This window comes from Colobus angolensis, unplaced genomic scaffold (genome assembly GCF_000951035.1).
Source record: "Colobus angolensis palliatus isolate OR3802 unplaced genomic scaffold, Cang.pa_1.0 Scaffold130, whole genome shotgun sequence".
NCBI lineage: Eukaryota > Metazoa > Chordata > Mammalia > Primates > Cercopithecidae > Colobus > Colobus angolensis.
The window spans coordinates 3,319,477-3,342,194 of NW_012114253.1; the positions used below are offsets into that span (position 1 = coordinate 3,319,477).

A 22,718-nucleotide genomic window follows, 5' to 3' on the forward strand; every position below is an offset into this window, starting at 1 on the left:
TTTTAAGAGTGGGAGGGTTGATAGGTCCATGACATATAAAAGTTATAAATTATGAACCATTACCATAAGATGCCCTTTGCTCTTAGATTTTACTTGTCTTACAATTATTTGGAATAACAGTTTCACCTGCTTTTCTGTTCAGCTTTTAGTGAACAATAAAATCATTAGTTTGGACCTTCCTGTGGCTGAAGTTTACAAGAAAGTCTGGTGTACCACGAATGAGGTATGTGCCTACTTTCTTGTTTGGAGGTGTGATTTAACTTTTCTGACTTATGCAGACTTGAACCAGCAGGAGCCATTGTTCATCATCACTTACTTGGCTTGTAGCAGCTCTCTAAGGCTTTACTCTCCCTGTTTGGGGTTGTGTGGAGAAAAACCAATCATCTTGTTTTCCTTTGGAGGCATCTGACTAATGGAAGGACATTTAATGACCTTCATGAATCTTCAGGAAAGCAAAAGCATTTTGCTGGGCTGTGCAAGTTGTCAAACCCCAAGGACTGAAAGCCAGGGGGTGTAAGTCCAGTGCTCTGGGCCTTTTGGTCGTCACGAGTGATGCTATTTGTCCACTTATGGACGTATTAGATGGTCCCCTTCACCTTTCCCTCCTTTCTTAGTCTCCATTCCTTCCTTTCCTGTCTTCCTGTTTCTTTTTCTTCCCCTCCATTTCTCTCTCCCACTGCCATTTCTTCCCTTCTCTTGTTTCTATTGGGAGGAGAGGTATTTAGTACATGAATCAGGTAAGTAACTTAATTACAGCAAACTAGTGTAGCTGAGATGCACAGCAAACTTTTCTAGACTTGGTCCCAAATACTTCTGTAGAGTTTGAGAAACTAAATTGGCAGTATACTATTTGTACATTTTGGTCTTTAATTTGTTACATATTTCCACCTCTCTCCTTTCTTTTGTCCCACTGGGCTGGGAATCCTGGTCACTGTTGACTGTTGGTCTACTGCCAGTTGGGTCGGTGTTGCACTGTTGGCCGAGGGACAGGCAGAGAACTGTCCCAGCCAATACATCTTGTCACAGACATTTTAGCATCAAAACAGAACAATACGGATTTAATCCCTGATGCACATAAAAAATTAAGACCAAGCTTCTGTGGGCACTCTTGTAAATGGTGGTAGTGAACCCACAGACTACACAAGGGTATCTCCCTTGAATGGTGAAGCAAGATAGAAGTTGAGAACCCTTTGCCCCTCTCATTGATGTGCTTCATCCAGTTAGAAGTAGTTTTCTGGCAAAGTCCAGAGTTTGTGATAGCCTTTGTTCTGGGACTTCAGCTTCCTTTCTCTATCTTGCCCTCCATTTCCCTGAGAAGCAGCCTACCTCTTTAGCTACTGACTAGAACCTGCTCTGTGTTCAGTGTCTGTGGTGGTTCTCTCTCTGAGGAATTCTCACTGGGCTTCTGTAGCCAGAAACACTTCTGCAACTGGCCTTTCTGGCAGGTTGTCTTCCTCCAGGGTTTCCTGTCCTGAAGCTAAGCATAGACTTGGAGGCAGGCTGCTTGAATCAGTGTGCTACCAAATCCCCCAATGGATTTCATCAAGGGTCACTTTGAGCTCCAATTTCTAGTCTGCAAGATGAGAATAATATTAATATATGTGCTCAGTGCCAGAAATATAGTGTACTTTCCTGATCCTCCAATTTAGTGAAGTTGCTGTAATTTTGTCATTTATAAAAGACTTGATTCTTATTCCTATCAGATTGTGGGTTTAGCTTAAAGAATTGTGGATGAACCCCCTCCTTGTATGGTTATATGAAGACGTCCGAATCTCTATAGGCAAAGATTGATGTAGTCTCTTTTCCTGTTTTGATTCCCGAGGCTTGAGTCAAAGCTCTTTGATTTAAATGGCCTTTCTTGTCCTGGGTAGTAGTCCCTATTGATAGGAGAGAGTTTCGACTCCTGAGGAAGGTCCAAGCTTGGAATTAGACCTCCGCTTATAGCTTGGTAACCTTGAACAAGCTGTGTAACCTTTTGTAAAAGGATCATATAAAGTACTTAATTAGCATAGGACCTGGAACAGAGTAAAACATGCAATAAATATTTGTTAAATTATTACATAGTGTTCTAATGAAGTGGAAGGAGATAGTGTCTTTAAAATGTTTCATACAATGCCTAGCTTCTAGTAGACACAAAATAAAATTAGCAATCTTTCCCCTAAGTGAATTGCTGTGCATTTGGATTCTAGATGCTGTGGTTGAGACCTTGTAGAAAAATAGAGGCTCTCCACATTGCTGGGGCTTTAAGCAGGACCAAGTATGGAGTCCTTTGCATTTGTCTGGGCCTGTTTCTAAGTACCTTTCTCCACTTTCTCTGCTCAGGGAGAGCCCATGAGGATTGTTTATCGTATGCGGGGGCTGCTGGGCGATGCCACGGAGGAGTTCATTGAGTCCCTGGACTCTACCACAGGTAGATCACAGATGGCGCTGCACATGGGATCTGAGGCTCGGAACTCATGAGCGGCTCACGCCCTGGGACTTAGGGATGTTCTCAGGAGCTTCTCTGTTGTACCTCTACATCAGAACTGTGGGGAGATTGTTTCTTCAATTGAGGAAAAATAGAGGTGTCTGTGGCATGATGCAGGTACCACTGAGAGTTCAAAAAAAAAAAAAGAAAAAAAACACCAGCAAACTTCTAGAGGAAAATGCAATTAACAGTGAACTGGAGTTCAGATTGATTTTTAACTCCCTCTTCCCCCCGCACTCCATTGATGGTATTGGTGCTCATACTTTGACATTTGACTAAGCAATTTTAATTGACTTGAAACTTTGAAAAAGCTCCTACTGAGAGTGGGATAGTTTAATATCATCCATCATTGACCCCTTTTATTGGCTGTATCTTTATTGGAAATACGGAAAAGGTCTGGCAGCCATCAGCCAGGAAGAGGGCTGTTTTATCCTGGCCTATTTTATTCCCATCATCACCTTACCCTCCACTGTTGCTTGGCTTCCGTTCTCCCCTAGATGAAGAAGAAGATGAAGAAGAAGTGTATAAAATGGCTGGTGTGATGGCCCAGTGTGGGGGCCTGGAATGCATGCTTAACAGACTCGCAGGGATCAGAGATTTCAAGCAGGGACGCCACCTTCTAACAGTGAGTTGGGAGCAGCAAGGTGTGGGGGCCAGCCTTTCTGCACTGGGAGAGGTCCCTGTGGAAAGAAGCTATGGCCACTGTGTCATTTTACCCTAGAGGGCAGCGTGGTGCCATGGAGCAGTGCGAACCAGTGAAGGACTTGGCAGTTAGCACTACATTCTTAGGCATGCCTCTTCCCGTCCTGCTGGCCCACTTCCCTTCTCCGATACCTCTTTATAGAGCCAGCATCTGACCGTCTTTCCCCAAATAACTACACTTGTGTTAACCGTTATCATAGTTGTTGTTTTTAAAATGGATTTTATAATGTAACTCATTTCTTGCATTATAGGGTTTTATTTGGGTATTCATCCAACTAATCTCCTTAGCAAGGATTAGAGCATTCCAGAGAGGCACCACAAATATTATACTGTTATTTTCACTACCCCCCCACTCCCCCAAGGTTTATGAGAATATATAGTATTGTTATTATTGTGCCTTTGTTTTAAATGACCTGTATGGTTCTGAGCTCTCACAGGCCACGAGCTTTGGGATCATTCTCTTTACTCTTAATTTAGGGTCTGGATTGTTGCTGGGATTTCCCCCAAGACAACAAACAGAACATCACCTCTTCCATTAGGAACTGGTGTCACTGCTGTTGTATTAGAGATGGTAGAGATATATCCAGCCAGTGGCGCTACCTCTGGAAACAACTGCTATTTAGAATACCAGCCTAATGTGAGAGCGCAGCCATCTCACTGTGTCCCCTGAGGGGCCACTTCTCCCTCCTGTCCTCTTCATTTCAGGAGGAGCTCCTGCTGATGGTGTAGCCCCTGCTTAGACATCCCTTTCCTACTGGCCCCCACGTCGTACACTCTCATGTGGCCTCATGGGTTTTGACTGGCTTTTCTTGTCAGGTGCTGCTGAAATTGTTCAGTTACTGTGTGAAGGTGAAAGTCAACCGGCAGCAACTGGTCAAACTGGAAATGAACACCTTGAATGTCATGCTGGGGACCCTAAACCTGGTAAGGAGCATGGGCTGCAGGTGAAGAAGTGTGGGCCTTGGAAGTCTGGGTGCAAAAGACATCACAGTTCTGGGCTCAGATGAAATGGACTCACGGCCTCTTCAAGCCCTTCATCTCTCTGACTGACTGGTGCAGAGGCTTGGGTCATTCAGCTGCCCTTCTCCTCTGGCTGGCTCACCCCCTGCCCCCATGCTGCTGCCATGGCACCCAAGAGCTTCCTCGCTCCTTTCCTGAGTTCAGATCAGAGATAAGAGGAAGGCAGTCCCTTAAGCAGTCTAGACTACACACCAATGGGAAAGAAGTGCGCCTCTCCTTGGGGCAACAAAGAAAGAGATCTGGAACTTCATGTTTTCCCTGCCGTCAAAAGCTCACATGCTTGTCTCCCTCTCAGAAGATGCATATACACGCACATTCACACACATGGTCATACACACGTGGTTTCTGGGGAATAAGGCCATGACGGCATCCTTGAGAGCAGTTATCAGTGGTCAGTGGCTGTGGTCTTATTCTGGGAGTGACTGGGTCTCCTTCTCCTACAGGCCCTTGTAGCTGAACAAGAAAGCAAGGACAGTGGGGGCGCAGCTGTGGCTGAGCAGGTGCTTAGCATCATGGAGATCATTCTAGATGAGTCCAATGCTGAGCCCCTGAGTGAGGACAAGGTGAGTGAGGCCCAGCCCCTGTTGTCCATTCTACAACAAGAATGTTGTAGAAATGCACTGAGAGCCTGCACTGTCTCATTGCCCACAACAGGCCTGTTAGTGTCAGGCTTAGCCCACTTGAGGATGACGGATCCTGCTTAAGCTTTGGAATGTCAGGACTCAACTAATGATGACATAATTGTATTAAAATGTGAAATCTTTGGATTCAGAGCAAGCACAATTGCTAAGGATAGTCTTTTACTCGAAAGCTGCTCATTAATGGAATCGTGGCATGTCCCCGTTGATAGGCAGGGGCTTTAGTCCAACCTTTCATTTTATAATTGAGGAATTGAACAGCCCACTTCATATCCCTGGACTTGGCATTTCCTCAGCTGTGGTACATAGTTGGTTACTGGTGGAATCAGGCCTAGAACCCAGGTCTCCAACTCCCAGAATTTCTCTCCACCTATTATACCTGTATTTTCCTCCATTCTTATTGGTGCTAATGATGTGGCTAGAGCTATGACCAAGTGAATGTCCAGCAGCCTGCATTCTCTTATAGGAAGAGAAAATTGTATTGGTATATTTTGACCACCTGAGACTATTAACAGGCCTGTCTCGGAAATTTAGAAACGAATTTCTCAAGTGAAACTGTTTGTTATTCCCCAAGAAGTGCCAAGACACAGTTCTTCTAGGGGTACTCCTGATGACTCTGATGGAAATGCTGACTTTTAGGGCTCAGATGTTGGCTGTAGCCACAGTCCTGACTGGATTAATGGCATGTCCACCCTCTTTTCTGTTGCAGGGCAACCTCCTCCTGACAGGTGACAAGGATCAGCTGGTGATGCTCTTGGACCAGATCAACAGCACCTTTGTTCGCTCCAACCCCAGTGTGCTCCAGGGCCTGCTTCGCATCATCCCGTACCTTTCCTTTGGAGAGGTGGAGAAAATGCAGATCTTGGTGGAGCGATTCAAGCCATACTGCAACTTCGATAAGTATGTTACTTGGATTTCATATAGTGAAGTGAGAGTCTCCACTAAAATCCTGAACTAGGTCTGTGAGATGAGGAAGAATCCCCTGAATTTCTATTAGATTTTTGTGTCCTTGTTCTGGCTTTTAAGGAGCTCAGTCTAGTTGGGAAGTGAATAGTTAGTACTATATTAGAGTAGCAATTGGCTAGGCAGAGAAGGCAAAGTGGTTGGTGAGATAGGAGGAATATGATGAGATGGAGCCACGTGTGCGTCTGTGTGAGTGCAAGAGAAAGCTGTGAGTGTGGGAGATATAGCAGGTAACAGAGAGAGTCGCAGGAGCCAGGGCAGATAGGTCTTTGTGTCACATTAGGGAACTTAGCCTTGATCTTCTCTAAGCTGTTGACAGTTGTTAACCAAGAGGGTGACATGATTGGGTTTTGTCCTGCCTTTCATACCCTCAAACTCTTTGTTCTTTTCTCCTAGGTATGATGAAGATCACAGTGGCGATGATAAAGTCTTCCTGGACTGCTTCTGTAAAATAGCTGCTGGCATCAAGAACAACAGCAATGGGCACCAGCTGAAGGATCTGATTCTCCAGAAGGGGATCACCCAGAATGCACTTGACTACATGAAAAAGCACATCCCTAGCGCCAAGAAGTATGAAGCCCTCCTGCAGCAGGGCTGCTTTGCCTCCCCTTTGCCCTTTCCTTTTCCTTCTCCATCAGCATCTTGGTGTAAAGCTTCACGTATGCTCCTTGCCCTCCTTGAGGCCTCCCAACCCCTTCTGGAAACTGTGTGGGTGACCATTCAACCACTGCAGAGTCCTTGGGGCTTACGGGAAAAGGATGGCAACTTTTGGTTTCTACTTAGAGTACTCACTTCTTTCTGGCTTTTCAGCTGAGCTGGGTGGTTCTGTGTGAATCTTCATGACACTCAGAGAAGGTCACGATTAAACACTCTCTGGGGGGGGGTTTAAACAAGCCAGAGTCGTCAACTGGTTTCTAGGTAGCCTTTGCTTCCCTGACCTGCTGATAAGCCCTCCTTTGCTTTGCAGTTTGGATGCTGACATCTGGAAAAAGTTTTTGTCTCGCCCAGCCTTGCCGTTTATCCTGAGGCTGCTTCGGGGCCTGGCCATGCAGCACCCTGCCACCCAGGTGGGTAGCCAGGACAGGTAGTGTGAGGGTACAGGTGTGCAAGTATAACCACCCTAGTTCACCTTGAGACATGACTTACCCTAATATATGAGACTCCTAGAGTAGAAGTGAGCCTCAGAAGTCATCTGCTTCATCTCTCTGTGTGCTGAGACAAGTAAGCTGTATTTGTGATTTACTCATTCTTAAGTGGGGCTTCACTGTCTAATGGGTCAGCTGTGTAGCTGTTGAACTGTGAGGGATTGGCTGACCAGAGAGTAAAACACTTGAGTGTCTGGCCACAGTCACTAGGACACTTATATTACCATCACCTCTATTTTCTCTGCCTCAAGCAGCTGAACACCTTGTTCTTAGGCCCACCCATTCCACTCCGCAGATCATTCCTGATTTCTCCCCACAGGGCTGAGCGTTAACCTTTCACAAATCCTATCCTGATGCCCTGGATAGATGGCCAGGGCTGGGTTTTTTTTTTAAATTGAAGTTTTAATTTGGAGATTATTATAAATTCACATGCAGTTGTTAAGAAACAATACAGAGAAATCGTATGGGTCCTTTTCCCACTCTCCGCCAATGGTAACGTGGAACCGGAACACACACCACAATCAGGATGTAGACATCAGTGCCGTCAGGACGCAGGGCAGTTCATCAGCACAGGGGTCCCTCTTGTTGGCCTTTCGTAGCCACATCCATCTTCCCCGACTCCCCTGCCACAAGTCCCTGGCACCCACCAATCTGTTCTTCATTTCTGTGACTTTGTTATTTCAAGAATGTTGTAGAAATGCAGTTGTACAGTATGTAACCTTTTAGGATTGTCTCTTTTTTTTCTCAGCATGATTTTCTGGAGGTTCATCCAGGTTTGTTTAACTGTTCACCCATTAAAGGACACCTGAATTGTTGCCAGTTTTTGGCTGTTATTTATAAAGCTGCCGTGAACACTTGTGTTCAGGTTTTTGTGTGAATATAAGTTTTCATTTTTCTGAGATAAATGCCCAAGAGTGCAGTTACTGGGTTGTATAGTAGTTCAGTATTTTGTTTATAAGAAGCTGCCAAACTGTTCTCTAGAGTAGCTACAGCATTTTACATTTCCCTGAAAATGTATGGCTTCTCCAGTTTCTCTGCATCTTAGCCAGCATTTGGTGACTATTTTTAGTTTGAGCTGTTTGGTAGATGTGCAGTGATTCTGTCTGGTTCCATGTTTTCCTAGTGGTTCATGATGTTGAATGTCTTTTCATGTGCCCTGTGTATCTTCAGTGAGATGTCTGTTCATGTCTTTTGCCCAGTTTCTAACTGGATTGTTTGTTTTTTAATGTTGACTTTTGAGAGTCCTCAGCATTGCATTTTTTTCTATTTGTGGTGTTCTGCATTGAAAATAGTTCCACTGTCTCATTTGGTAATCTGTTCTGGTAACTCATTCCAAAAACATGGCAACTTGAGTACAGGAAAGTTTCTTCACTGTGTCTCACTGAAATTCCTTTTCTAAACTTTTGTTCGACTCAGTGGAGTCATAATTAGTATATATTTGTGGAGATACTTTTTCCTGCATAGGAATTCCACATGTATTGTTTTCTATATCCTTGTAACATCTCTATTTTGTATATGGATAAATCGAGGAACACAGTTGTGATTTCGCCAAAGGCAGCACAATGAGTTTGGAACTCAAAGTCAGCTGATTTCCAGGCTTCTTCTTCTTCTTCTTCTTTTTTTTTTTCCTTGAGATGGAGTTTTGCTGTTGTCACACAGGCTGGAGTGCAGTGGCACGATCTTGGCTCACTGCAACCTCCGCCTCCCGGGTTCAAGTGATTCTCCTGTCTCAGCCTCCCCAGTAGCTAGGACTACACGCACCTGCCACCATACCTGGCCAATTTTTTGTATTTTTAGTAGAGATGGGGTTTCACCATGTTGGCTAGGCTAGTCTCCAACTCCTGACCTCAGGTGATCCACTCGCCTCAGCCTCCCAAAGTGCTGGGATTACAGGCGCGAGCCATTGTACCTGGCCTTCCAGGCTTATTCTTAGTTACCAAATTAAATTACTTTCTTTAGAATAAGGCTTTATCTAGTTAGATACTTGGCATTTATGCTATGGCCATTCATTTTTCTTTCAACACATGTTGTGTAGCTGGTCCTGTGTTAGACTGAGGAGACAGTTGCCGTCTGTGCTTGTTGGGAGCTTACTGTCTGGTGGAAGATACAGCCAAATACAGAGTAATAACTAAACAGTGAGATAGATGCAGTGTGGAAGGGGCTGGGGCCTAAGGAAAGAGGAGTGTTAAGTAGAGGGCATGGCACCTACAAAGGCTCAGAGGCCAAAGAGAGCTTAAAGCCTTCTAAGAATTGAAAGCAGCTGCAGTGGGAGGTGAGGCATGGCGAGAGCTGCCGATGGAGACCCGAGCAGGGGCAAGGTGTGTTCTTTCTCCCGGAAGAGGAGTATGGGTTTTCTCTTGAGGGCAGTGCCCCGGCCGTATTTTAGAGAGTGAATTCAAAGGCGGTCAGATTGGAGGTAGGAAGAACAGTTGACAGGCTTTTATTGTAATTGAAGTGAAAGAAATGGTGGCCTGAACTAGCTCATGAATAGATTCAACAGAGATTGAGCTGGGAGGAAGAATAAATGGGACTTGGAGAGTGACTGAACATGAGAAGTGAAGAAGCTGGATGAATCAAGAACCCTGCTCGGAGATCGAGACCATCCTGCCTAACATGGTGAAACCCCATCTCTATTAAAAATACAAAGATTAGCTGGACGTGTTGGTGGTGCCTGTAGTCCCAGCTACTCAGGAGGCTGAGGCAGGAGAATGGCGTGAACCTGGGAGGCAGAGCTTGCGGTGAGCCGAGATTGTGCCACTGCACTCCAGCCTGGGCGACAGAGTGAGACTCTGTCTCAAAAAAAAAAGAACCCTGCTCAGTTTCTGGACTGAGTGATGAGGTGAATGGTGGTGCCACTGAGATGGAGAAGATGAGAGGTTTGCAAGTAAGGTGGAGGAGAGTTCATTAGACTATGCTATGAATGTATGGTCTGTCCTATTAATAACTAGAATGTAAGTTAAATGAGGGCAAGGTCTTTGTTTTCCCAGCCCCAAAAACACATGTGCAAGCATGCACACACAGTAAACAGCCAGAATGTTGAGTTTGGGAAATCTGGAAAAGCTCAGTACGAGTTGAAGTATGGGCTTAGCATTTAGGAGCATGAGACATGAGGGAATAGGTAATTTTGCTGAGACACAAATTGGAAGCAGACTTACTGTGAGAACAGATTTATGAGCTGCTGAGTGATCTACTGGCTGTGTTGTTTTCAGCCTATTGTCTCGTATGTAGTAATTGCTGTCAAGTCACTTGTGACAGGGTGGTGAGGATTTCAGGGATGCGGTGATATTTCTCAGTGAGCTCACCTGGAGTGCTTTTTCCAACTACACCTGCCTTTAGCCTTCTGATGTTCTCCACCCCTGTTTATTACATGGCCCTGTATGTAGTGACTTCCAGCTTTTTCAGGCACAGAGGTTTCTTGTTAATATCTTTTTTGTGGTTTAAGTTTTTAATGTCCATACCTGCTTGTAGTCATTGCACCTCTAGTATCCCTAGCCTGAGAAAATTGTGCTCCTAGGTTTGGTGGACCCAGGGGCTCCCAGTTGGAGAACTTAGGCAGGTCCTTATGAGAACGTCCAGCGCCTGCTCTGGCTGGTGAGTTCACCACGTAGGACTCGTCAGGTGCTGCTGCTTGTCTTACCAGAATAAGGGAATCTTCTCCTGACCCCTTTCCACCTCCTCTGTGATGGATGCTTTGCATATGTTATCTAGTTTTCAGTCATCACAGCAACTCTTGCATTATCCCCATTTTATAGATGGAAATACTGAGCTTAGAGCGTAGGAACTGGTCAGAGGCAGTGGCAGAGCCAAACCCTCTTCCATTTGTCTGTCTGTCAAAGTGTAGAATCAAAGGACCTGATTGCAGCTGAGCAGGTGACATGAGATGGTGCACAGTGGTTGAGTTTCTAAACCTTTAAGCTCCCGGGAAGAAGGTTTGTCTACGTAATTGGAGGCATGAGTCTCTCTGGTCTCTTATTGGCAGGTTCTGATTGGAACTGACTCCATCCCAAACCTACATAAGCTGGAGCAGGTGTCCAGTGATGAGGGCATTGGGACCCTGGCAGAGAACCTGCTGGAAGCCCTGCGGGAACACCCTGATGTAAACAAGAAGATTGACGCAGCCCGCAGGGAGACCCGGGCAGAGAAGAAGCGCATGGCCATGGCGATGAGGCAGAAGGCCCTGGGCACCCTAGGCATGACGGTAAAGCTACCTCCCAGAGTCCTCATGTTTCTGCCCACACTTTGGTGAGGAGGTGGCCATGGGACAGCCCTGGGGTTGGCCATGGGGAAAGAGAAGGCTGGACAGAGGAGGAGGAAGGAACTAGGTGTGGTCGGCCCTCTCAGAGGTGGGACTACTATTGTTCTATCATACAGATGAGACTTGGAGTAAGTGACTTATGAAGTTTACCAAAACAGTAAACCGCTGATAAGAGCCATTGTTTATTGAGGACTTATTTAAGCCCTCAAGTTGTTCTAGGAGGTAGATATTGTTATACCCATTTTCCAGATAAAGTAACTGAAACTGAGAGTGAAGTAAATAGGCCAAGGCACATCACTAATAAGTGGTTGACACAAAGGGCTCTGTGCTCTTCTAACTGTCCCACCTTGGAGGAAGCAGAGTCCTACAAGCTCCTTCTCCAAAGCACAGACTTGAGTGTCAGCAGTTGAAAAGCTCACGTGGGAACAGTGACTGAATCAGTGCGACAGCCCTTGGAAGCTGAGACTTGGCATTGCTGGCACAAAGATGCTGGCACGAAGAAAGGGGGCTTTTCTGATGGCAGGTGGCACCTTGCCAGGGCTCCAGCTGGGTGATTTCCTTTGCTCCAGTGGCTCCTGTAGGAAGAGAGAATAGCAGAAGGGCCTGGGTCTTTATCCTCCTTGGAAGAGAGCTCAAGGGCTTTCTTCTCATGCACCTGTTCTTTTAGTGGAGGTAGAAGGTTAGCCCTGTTCCTGAGCATTCCCAAGCTAGGGTAGGGGAGGGTGTATGGAAATCCCCCTTGACATGCTGCTGGGGTTCCCCTACAGACAAATGAAAAGGGCCAGGTCGTGACCAAGACGGCACTCCTGAAGCAGATGGAAGAGCTGATCGAGGAGCCCGGCCTCACGTGCTGCATCTGCAGGGAGGGATATAAGTTCCAGGTACAGCTGCTGGGCTGCGGTCAGTCCTGAGGGCCCAGCCTGGCCCCTTGTCCTAGGTAGCGTCCCCCTCCTCTCCAGGCCATTTTGTTCTTAGCTAGGCAAGGTCAAGGCCTGCATCTTAGGAGATTAACAAAAGGACCAGCTGTCCTGTTTAGAGGCAGGAAGGCAAACTCATCTGAACTTTAGACTTTGTTATCTTTATCATCGTCATCATGACAAATGCTACTGATCGGATTCTTCCTGTATGTGAGGCCTCCTGCTCAGAGCTTTGTGTAAACTGGATAATTTTATTTAAACCTGTAAAAAGTCTCAACTTGTGGTTAAGCAAACAAAGGTCACATGGCAGAGCCAGAATTCCAGCCTAGGCTTCTCAGACTCCAGACCTTGGCTTTTAAAAACATGCCATGCTGCCTCCATTCAGAATAACTGGGGAGAAAATCAGAACTTTCTTGGCTTATCCAAACTAGATTCCACCTGAAAGGAGCAGAGCAGCCAGTGACCTGCTGGCTCTCCTGAAGGCTCAAAGGTGGCCTCTTCTCTCCAGCTTGAACTTACTGCTCAGAACACAGGCTGTGGAAGGGCAGGTGCCTGGGCCACAGGGCTCGTTAGTTCTGTATAATGCAGGTTCCTCAGAGCTACCTGGCAGGTTTTGAAAAGCAAGGGAATATCGAGAAGTCACTTCTGCATTTTCAGACAGATGAAGCACAAAGTAAAGAAAGATGGCCGAGGCTTGCTAATGTGTCTGCCTCTACATCTGCACCGCATCCCCTTCTTACTGGTTGCTCCCATAATCCTCATTTCACTAGGGCTGCGCCCAGCCAAGTGCTTCACCAACAGACTGAGGAACTGGCCTCATCTGCTCTTCTGAACTTCCCTAGTGAGAGCAACATGAACCCCAAGGCATTGTCCAAGAAGGGCGACAGTTCCCCTCTGCTCTGCTTCCCCTGAGCCTGACTTGGAGTTTCTCCTCTCCTCTCCTTATGTTGTCATCTTTGCAGCCCACGAAGGTCCTGGGCATTTATACCTTCACGAAGCGGGTAGCCTTGGAGGAGATGGAGAATAAGCCCCGGAAACAGCAGGGCTACAGCACCGTGTCCCACTTCAACATTGTGCACTACGACTGCCACCTGGCTGCTGTCAGGTAGGCCCTGGCTCTTGCGGGAAGGCTCCTTCAGTAGGCCTGCCTGTGGGCCTGGAGTGGGTGGGACTGCCATCCTCGTGGTTTTAAATCTGCTCCTTAGGGTCTGGGGAGTAGGGTGTTCTGCCTGACACCATATAGGTCCCCAAGCAGTTATTTGAATGATAGGAAAATATGCTTTGGCCTGGGCCCAAGGCTGGTGAGAGCAGCCCTGCCTACCTGAGTCAGCAAAGCCAGCATGTACCACATTGAGGCTACAAATGGCAAATTCTCTTCGCAGGGTCAGGAGCCTGGGCTGACTGACTTCTTAGTGTTGGCACGCACGCCCCCACCCCCACCCCCGCCCAGGTGCCTGGTTGCCACCTTAATTCCAGCAGTCGCTTGTCCCTGCTGTCCTCCCTATCCAGGTTGGCTCGAGGCCGGGAAGAGTGGGAAAGTGCCGCCCTGCAGAATGCCAACACCAAGTGCAATGGGCTCCTTCCAGTCTGGGGGCCTCACGTCCCTGAATCAGCTTTTGCCACTTGCTTGGCAAGGTGAGTGTTGAGTATTTTTCATGGTGGGATGGAGGGGATTTGCAGGGGATGGGACAAGACCTGCTATCAACCCAATCCTTGGTGACCCCATTTCCTGTTACCTTCCTTGGGAATCCATGTCTGTCTGTCTGGTGACTGGGGAACTGTCCAGAGCAGACAGGGTGGGGGATGGAAGCTTACTCAAGGGGTGACCTGACATGGCCTGCCACAGGGTGGGAGGAACCAGCACCCTCAGCTTACTGGGCACCAGATGAAATTTCTGGGTCTTCACTACGCCTTTGCTGATCTTATGACATAAGATGTGGGACCCCAACTTGGTCCTTGAGGCCAGAATTTCTGAGTTCACTTCTACAGCATGTGGCTCTGAGGTTTAAATAATGAAAGTGGCTTAGTGGCAGAGGGGATGTTGGGCTCCTTAGAAGGCCTCCCTGGTCCTGAAAACTCAGATAAGAATAGCTAAAGCATCTGTGAGGTCCTCATGTCTTGCTGATGCCTTGTGGAGTGGTGCCCCACCCCAAGTCCTGTTTTAAAGCTCAGGGATAAAACCATGCCTGTCAAAAAAACAGGCAGCTGACAGTGATAGCGGGCAGCATGTTGAAATGCTTAACCTGTATTCTTTTGTTTTGAGACAGAGTTTTGCTCTTATCACCGAGGCTGGAGTGCAATGGCGTGATTTTGGCTCACTGCAGCCTCCGCCTCCCAGGTTAAAACGATTCTCCTGCCTCAGCCTCCCAAGTAGCTGGAATTACAGGTGCCTGCCACCACACCCAGCTAATTTTTGTGTTTTTAGTAGAGACAGGGTGTTACCATGTTGGCCAGGCTGGTCTCGAACTCCTGACCTCAGGTGATCCACCTGCCTTGGCCTCTCAAAGTGCTGGGATTACAGGTATGAGCCCCCGTGCCCGGCCAGGCATGTATTCTTGTATACATTGTACAGATGAGATGCAGAGTTTGAGCAGCTTGCTCGAGGTCACCCAATTACTAAGAGGCACAGCCCAGATAGATGGGACCGTGTATTGACATAGGGGAAAAATAAATGCCTTTGTTTGGAGATTGAAGAGCTCATTCTTCTGGACAGATCACTTTGTCAGTCAGAATGGATGAGTTCTACATTTCTTCCTCCAAAGTGTACTTCACTTGCAGCCACGGTATGTCCTACAACATTGGTCCATTAAGAAATGGGCCCCCAGGAGTGGTGGGCTCTCATCAAAACTTGGAGAGTGTCACAGTCAGTCACTGCAGAAATGAAAATGTCCTATGGCCTTGTCATCCTGCTGGCCCCAGCCTTGGCCTCAACTTTCCCTTTTATTCTTGTCTCCATTTGCAAACCTTTGCAGCTGTCAGGCCCGGGAGTATTGGAAGGAGGCTCTGTCTCCCAAACTGCGTTTTCACCAGGAACTCACTTCCATTTCATTGTTTGTTCTGCTTCCCCTCCAGACACAACACTTACCTCCAGGAATGCACAGGCCAGCGGGAGCCCACGTACCAGCTCAACATCCACGACATCAAACTGCTCTTCCTGCGCTTTGCCATGGAGCAGTCGTTCAGCGCAGACACCGGCGGGGGCGGCCGGGAGAGCAACATCCACCTGATCCCGTACATCATTCACACTGTGCTTTACGTCCTGAACACGTCAGTACCCTGTGTCCCAGGGGCGGCATCTCGCACACCTACCCTGCATCCCTCTGCCCAAGATCCCTCAGCTTTTTCATAGCCTTTCTTGCTAGTTCCAGAGCAAGTGTCTGGCCTGAGGCAGCCTTTTTGCCGAGGTGGGGATCCTCATCTGCGTTCTTTTAGGGCCACGCAGAAAAAGCAATAAAGGGAACTTCCTTCCCCCAAACTGCCCTGTCTTCCACTATGGGCAGCCCAAAGACCACATCCTTGGACTGACCTACAGCTCATGGGGGAGCAGAAAACGGGAAAAGTCAGGCCCCTGAAGCCTCTACTTCGATGCAACTGCTACTTCTTCTTTCCAGACTGTTCTCTTGAATAGGGGGAGGCCACAGGTCGGAGCTGCGCCCACATCATTAGTCAAGGGCATATGGTTTGTTACAGGTGATGGTTTCCCATCAAGGGGATGCAGCAAAGCTAAGGACCCAGTTCATAAATGGAAAACTGGATTTGTTATCCCTATTTTCTCTACACTGGGTAATGCTTCTGGCAAGTGTGAAGGGAAAGGGAATGTTCAAGATTGTCTGGGAAAGTCAACCGACAAGGCAGCCAGGAAAAAAAAGAGATTGGTAGTTTTATCCATATGTACATTATGGGACAGTTAAGTTGGTACCTGGAAATATAATTTTAAAAAAGCACTTAGGCCAGGCACGGTGGCTCACGCCTGTCATCCCAGCACTTTGGGAGGCCGAGGTGCTGAGCCCAGCCTAGGCAACATAGTAAGACTCTGTCTTGTTAAAAAACAAATTGTTTTAAATTAGCCAGACACACACCTGTAGTTCCAGCTATTCGGGAGGCTGAGGTGAGAGGATGGCTTGAGCCAAGTAGGTTGAGGCTGAAGTGAGTCGTGGTCACACCACTGCACTCCAGCCTGTGCGACAGAGCAAGACCATGTCTCAAAGAAAAAAAAAATTAGGAGATTGACTATCCTTTAGCTCTTCCATTTAATTCACTGTTTCATGCTTGTAGGCCCCATCTCCTAGCAAGAGGCTTACAGTTCCCTGTTGAAAGGTTGTGTACAGCTCACCCCGGGTAGCTGCAGCACAGTTTAGCAACAGGATAGTCCGTCTCTTGTCTTTTCTGGTTCTTTCTCTTCAACAATGTTATTTTTTCCTTCCCTCCCGTTTCCTTGTGAGATAAAAGGCTGACCTCGAGACCACAGGCTTCATTGTTAAAACACACAGGGGCAGGTTGACATCAGTGCATTACATCATCTGCTGAACTGCTTCGACTGGCGGGAGCAGTACCTGGCAGCACTGATAGCACAGACCTTCCCACTGTTCAAATGTCGCTCCTTCTCAGTGTTCCTGAGGCCCTGGACAGAGCCCTGGGTAACTAGGTGTCAGTATATTTCTGAAAAGCCAGACATTTGTAATTCTCAAGTCCCTTCATTGGAAAGGGAATTGGCTCTCTCACAGTTACTTTGGTCAGCCCGAGGCTGACCCAGAAGCTTCACAGAGAGGCCTTGCTTCTTGCCCACAGACTGCTTCCCAATTGACAGCTATCCAATTGACATTGGTGGGTGCTTGGTCACGGGGGGGCTGAGTGCCTTTGGTGGAATATATGTGTATGGAGGCAAGTATGTCACAGCATGGCCAATGTAAGCCAGACCAGGCCTGAGCAGGTCCTGCAGCAGCCGAAAGCCTCAGATTCCTTACAGGGCTGGAAGATCAAGTTGAGTGTAGCCATCCATGCCCATCTGCAGGCAGCAGAAGCAGGCAGGGTATCCTTGCACCCTCTCCTCCTGCTTTCCCAGAGTCCAGCATCTGTGCCAATGCCAACTATAGACCTGGTAACTTGGGTTCTAGTGTTGTGTTTGTCCCCACCTCTCCCCACCAGTGCCCCGTGGAGTTAGGATAGGGCATCAAGCATTCGTGGCATGAGAGCACCATTCCAGTTCTAAGAAGAGAGTGTACCCAGAAGCATGTCATCAGGAAGGACTTAAGGCACCTCTCAGTGCTGATTCCGTCAAATGTCAAAGCTTCAGCGTGGAGAAGGAGGTAGGGTTAAGATGGACAGGCTTCCTGGCTTCAGAGCCCAGTTCTTTCCATGGTGTGAGACTTTGGCAGAATCCTTACCTCCTGCGTACTGCAGTTTTCTGTTTCTTTAAAATTGGGATGGTGGTGGCACCTGTCCCATAACGTTCTTGTGAATACCCAGTGAAATAATCCCTGTAAAGCACTTAGAGCAGTGCCTGGCACTGAGTTTGCTGTGGTCATCGTCATCATCATCATCATCATTGCAACTTAGGACACATGAGGACAAGAAGCCGCGCTCATCTGGGAGAGACTGTTCTCACGAAGGCGGGAGGACCTAGATCATAAGACAAACCGGAAGAGGGAGCCTAGGAAAGGAACCACATGCAAATTTAGTGCAAACCATGTAAACATAACATAACAAGACTATGTGGAGCAAGGGGGAGTCAGGCTGTGGACCCGCGAGGGAATCTTGATTCATGTTTTGGCCCCATTACTCACTAGCTTGGTGACTGGGCAAGTCACTTCACTTTTCTGGGCCTCTGGAGTTACTAGCACAGTTCCATGTTGCGGGTATTATGAATGTCCCTGATACATGGTGCTCAGAAACCACTAGTTGATTGGAATTGTGTCAGAGCTGGCGTGGGAGCTAGAATCGGGGCCCAGGGAAGAAGGGAAGATGCTACAAAGAAGGGCCTGGAAGGAGAAGAAGGGCATGGATCATGGATTGTCAGAGGGAGTGGGAGGAGTAGTCAAGGATGGGTGGGGAGTGTTCAGTCATCCAAACGTTCAGCAAATGTCACAAGGCAATGACAAATTGAGCAAATTCTTCCTGCTCTTGCTGCCGGGTCCTGCTTCCACCCTGCTTTTATTTTATCATGCCCGTTTTCTTCTAGAACCCGAGCAACATCCCGAGAAGAGAAGAACCTCCAAGGCTTTCTGGAACAGCCCAAGGAGAAGTGGGTGGAGAGTGCCTTTGAAGTGGATGGGCCCCACTATTTCACAGTCCTGGCCCTTCACATCCTGTCCCCTGAGCAGTGGAGAGCCACACGTGTGGAAATCTTGCGGAGGCTGCTGGTGACCTCGCAGGCCCGGGCAGTGGCTCCGGGTGGAGCCACCAGGTCAGTACCTGCTTCGGGAAGCTGCTGCTCACTATTTCCCATAATCAGTTTTGAAAAGCTGCTTAGCGGTACGCATGTGCTAGGTGGAGGCATGCTTTGTGACTGCGGCAGTGGACACCAGCCCTTCTCAGTCTGTCATGTCAGGAGTCTAAGCTGATAGCTGGAGGTTGCCTGGTCATTTCTGGGTTTTGTGTTCAGCTACTACAAAGGTAGAGGCAGGCTTACCTACTGTAGAAAATGTTAGAGAGGAAGGCAGCCAGGCACAGGGTGATACAACCAATGAGACGATCGGAGCTGCCAGGGCTAAGAACAGTAATCAGGTTTTCCAAATCTTGCTGGCATTGGCATAAGCTAGGAAAGTTTCAGTGTGGCCACATGGGGTATTTTCTAATAATTAAAAACTCGTCTTCACGCTCTCTTCTTGGTTACATTCCTATCCCATGCGTCCCACAGCCTGTGAACCTTTCTTCTTCTAGACCACTCCTATACATGTGGACACCTCCCCAAGAAAGAGTGTGTCAGAAAGGAAGTGGTCTTTGATTTATGACCTTGGGCTGTGATTTGAGTCTGATGGTCTCGAGAGAAACAGCTGTAAACAACCACCACAGCATCTCTTTGAGGACCCACATGGATTGCTGTGTGTGGGGGAGACTCTATGGGTACCACTCAGGCTGCCAGTGGCCCCACACAGTCTGCCTGTCGTGGGGAGCTACAGAGCAGGCTTTGGGTTTGGCAGTTTGCTTCTGTCCCTCGAGTGAAATGTGTCTCTGCTTCATTTCTAGAAGATCGGTTTTGTGATTTTTGTGATACTGCTGTAGCCCAGGATTCGTGGGATCATGTCCACATTTGTAGGCCGGCCAGGGAGCAGAGGGAAACTTTTAGGGCCATGATAAAGACAAGCCAAGTGGAAATAGCGTGTGCCCTCATTGGCACACCTGGTGTCTTTATGTCCATTAGCCCTAATTGATCAAGCATTTCTGCTCTGTGGGCACTTCATGCCCCCAGAGAGACTAGGATGGAGTGTACTGTTGAATCTGGCCTGTACCAAATTGTCACTGGAGAGTGGGAAGGGCAAGTCTTGTTGGATTCCTAGGTAACCCCTGCCCCCATTCCTAACATACCACTTTCCAGTATTTCCCAAGAGCCTGAATTAATAGTTAACTAGCTGCTGGAAATCAAAAGTTAGATCTTGAGAATACTAAGTTGAGAAGTCAGGCTTGGCCTGCATTCATATGCTACATCCATGCAAAAGAGCAGCCATTTATTGGGCACAGTCTCTCCATGGCGGGTGTGAAATCAGAACCCACAGGAGCTGGTTTGCTCTCAGTTAGGAGACTAGCATTCATTACTGTCCCAGGCAGTTAAGGAAAAGCTGATTTGGTCACGGCTTAATTAGGAAATCCAGTGTGAGCTATATTCATGAGTTGCTGTTTTCTCTGTAGCAGTTTAGTCACCTTTACTAATTGGCCTTAAATAATTAAGTTGGGCAGGGTCACTCAAGATTTCTGCTTACCAAAGCAGAACAGCCACAGCAAAGGGCCAAACATGGCCATGGTCTGTGAACCCGGCACTCATCAAGCAGACTAGGAAAGGCACTGTGAATTTGCCCGATACTGGGAGGAGACCCACTGGGGAGAGACCACGGCTGGAAGGGCATTTAGAGGTATCATCCTGGCGTTGGGGCAGCCTCACTGGCGGCAGTCTTTGTCCTAAGTCCTGTAAGTCATGGGGTAAGGAGTAGTAGCAGAGACACAGAAATGTAGCTCAGCAGAAGCTGGCCTCTTCTGCACATTTGACATTCAGAAAAAAAGTGCCTCTGCCAGGAACTTGCAAGTACAGAAACCTGGGACGTTCTCAGGCATCTGTCAGAACTTGATCTGTTACCTTATCTGCCAGGGTAAAGAACTGCAGAGAAATGGATTGTTGTCCTCGTCCACGGGTCCACCTTCTAGGACTTTAGGCTGCAGCATCGTCACACGTATGCAGGAGAGAAAGTGGGGGCTCGGGAAGGTACTGGGGCAGAGGGAGGCCACAGGAAGCATATTTTAGTAGAGAGGGAATTGTCCCCATTTATTATTATTAGTTTTTTGTGAGTTATTTATTGAATGCAGGTGTGGATGGCCTGTCTCAGGCAGCCCTTCACTTGAGGCCCATATAGTTTTAGCTTTTATAATAAATACCATCTATGTTGTCTTATTTTTATGATTCTTATACCCATGCATTTTAATACTAAACATTTAATATATGTCCCTTTAGTCATGGGATGTGTTCCAGCCAAGGGGAGCCTGGTCTTTCTGTATTTCGTACTGGCTCTACCTGGTGTAATCATCCCTCAAACCAAGAGTCCTGCTGAGAATGCAGTGGATGTTGTTAGAGGCATTCCCCGCCCCTGCTGCTGCCCCTCATATTCCAAGGAACTGGCTGGTCTTTAATCCTGAACTGAATCATTGGATTAAGTAGCAACGATACTGGTTAGAAACAACGGGGTGTGGTGAGCAACTTGGATTATCCCAGGATTTAGGTGATGTCAGGGTGGCTGCATGCTCCATCTTAGACATTACCATTGCTTAACACCAACTTCCTAGCACCTTGCTGCCGTTTAACACAGCACGTGTTTGACAAGTTACTGTGTTTGGCTGGTTTAGGTCTGCTGGCTTTTAAGAAATTTCTCCTAGTGGGAGCATAAAGACTGAATTAGAACCTTGTTTCCTACCTCATTTATTAGGTTCCATCAAATTCCAAGAGTTTGTGGGGGCCCAAACACAAGGGATACATAGGAATCCTTTGCCTTTCTTTAAGTCAGTAGCCTTGTGTTTGCCACGTCTGCCCTGGTGATGTCTCCCCCGGTTCCATTTTACCCTGATCTGGAAGATGAACACTGAGAGAATCAGATGAATTTCATGGAGCATTTTTATGACCAGTAAACTTCTGGGTCCCAGGGCTCCAGAGGTTCTTGCCCACAGCTGCTTTTTTCCAAGCAGAAGGCAAGTCCCTGGAACTCCAAGATGCATAGACCACTGTGACTCTTCTTTGCTCCCAGAATGCCTTGCTCTGTCCTTGTGAGTATCCTCCTAGGGACCTCATGTGATGGAAGTGGATTTTCTTTTGCAGGCTGACAGATAAGGCAGTGAAGGACTACTCCGCTTACCGTTCTTCCCTTCTCTTTTGGGCCCTCGTCGATCTCATTTACAACATGTTTAAGGTAAGGAGGCTGTCAGAGGCCCAGTGGGTTTTGGCAAGAATGTAAAATGTCTGCACTCCTGTCCCTGACCCTGCGTCAGCACCCACATGGCTGCTCCTCCGCTGGCCTGGGGTCGCTTTGTTCCTAGAAACAAACAACCCCAGCTGTGGGAGGGATTGACACTGGCAGCCTGGAGCCTTGTGTCTGTGAGGTACGTTTGTTTTGTTTTGTGAGACAGAGTTTTGCTCTTGTTGCCCAGGCTGGAGTGCAGTGCTGTGATCTCAGCTCACTGCAATCTCCGCCTCCCAGGTTCAAGTGATTCTTCTGCCTCAGCCTCCCAAGTAACTGAGACTACAGGCATGTGCCACCATGCCTGGCTAATTTTGTATTTTCAGTAGAGACGGGGTTTCTCCATGTTGTTCAGGCTGGTCTCAAACTCCTGACTTCAAGTGATCCACCTGCCTTGGCCTCCCAAAGTGCTGCTATTACAGGCGTGAGCCACCGCACCTGGCCCACATTTGTAGCTGAGATCACTCCTGTCACCTGCTCCTGAGCCTGCTCCAGGCTCGACTGTGCAGAAAGACCTTCCCTCCTGGGTCTCTCTTTGCTGCTCTTGCCACGCTATTGGGATAAGCTCTGTTGCCCTGAGTGAGTCTGACTTACCGCAGCCAGCTTATAACAGGACAGTCCTCTCCTGAGGGAATCTGAGTTTTTGAGTTGGTTCCTTTCATCATTGGAATGAAACAGCTCATGGAAGCACGTCGACAAGTCCCTTTGCTCTGGGGAATGTGGATGGGAAGTGTATAGGGAAGGAATGCAGCCACTTGGAACCTGTAGGTTCAGTGCCTAATAAGGGGGCCCTAAGAGGAATGAAGTAAAATTTTGTTATTCCTGGAGACAAAACGCGCGCTCTAGGGTGTATGTTGATTTGCTTTGGTGTAGGTTGGGAGGGCCGTCCTTTGAGGGGTTGAAATGGCCTAACTGACTTGAGGTGGAAGATGAGGCAGCAGTAAGTCACCCACCTTTC

At 47.7% G+C, this 22,718-nt stretch overlaps 1 protein-coding gene across 1 annotated transcript in view; it reads left to right on the plus strand.

Annotated features, from left to right (window-relative positions):
• The window catches only part of UBR4 (ubiquitin protein ligase E3 component n-recognin 4), a 134,907-nt gene that overhangs the window by 109,234 nt on the left and 2,955 nt on the right, over positions 1-22,718 (plus strand). The window contains exons 90-104 of the mRNA XM_011934073.1: positions 143-223; positions 2,323-2,410; positions 2,965-3,092; positions 3,986-4,093; positions 4,633-4,752; positions 5,537-5,727; positions 6,187-6,360; positions 6,758-6,857; positions 10,915-11,133; positions 11,958-12,071; positions 13,070-13,212; positions 13,617-13,742; positions 15,180-15,374; positions 18,286-18,510; positions 21,622-21,712. Of these exons, the coding sequence (XP_011789463.1) occupies positions 143-223; positions 2,323-2,410; positions 2,965-3,092; positions 3,986-4,093; positions 4,633-4,752; positions 5,537-5,727; positions 6,187-6,360; positions 6,758-6,857; positions 10,915-11,133; positions 11,958-12,071; positions 13,070-13,212; positions 13,617-13,742; positions 15,180-15,374; positions 18,286-18,510; positions 21,622-21,712 (2,103 nt within the window). The remainder of the gene's footprint in view (positions 1-142; positions 224-2,322; positions 2,411-2,964; positions 3,093-3,985; positions 4,094-4,632; positions 4,753-5,536; positions 5,728-6,186; positions 6,361-6,757; positions 6,858-10,914; positions 11,134-11,957; positions 12,072-13,069; positions 13,213-13,616; positions 13,743-15,179; positions 15,375-18,285; positions 18,511-21,621; positions 21,713-22,718) is intronic.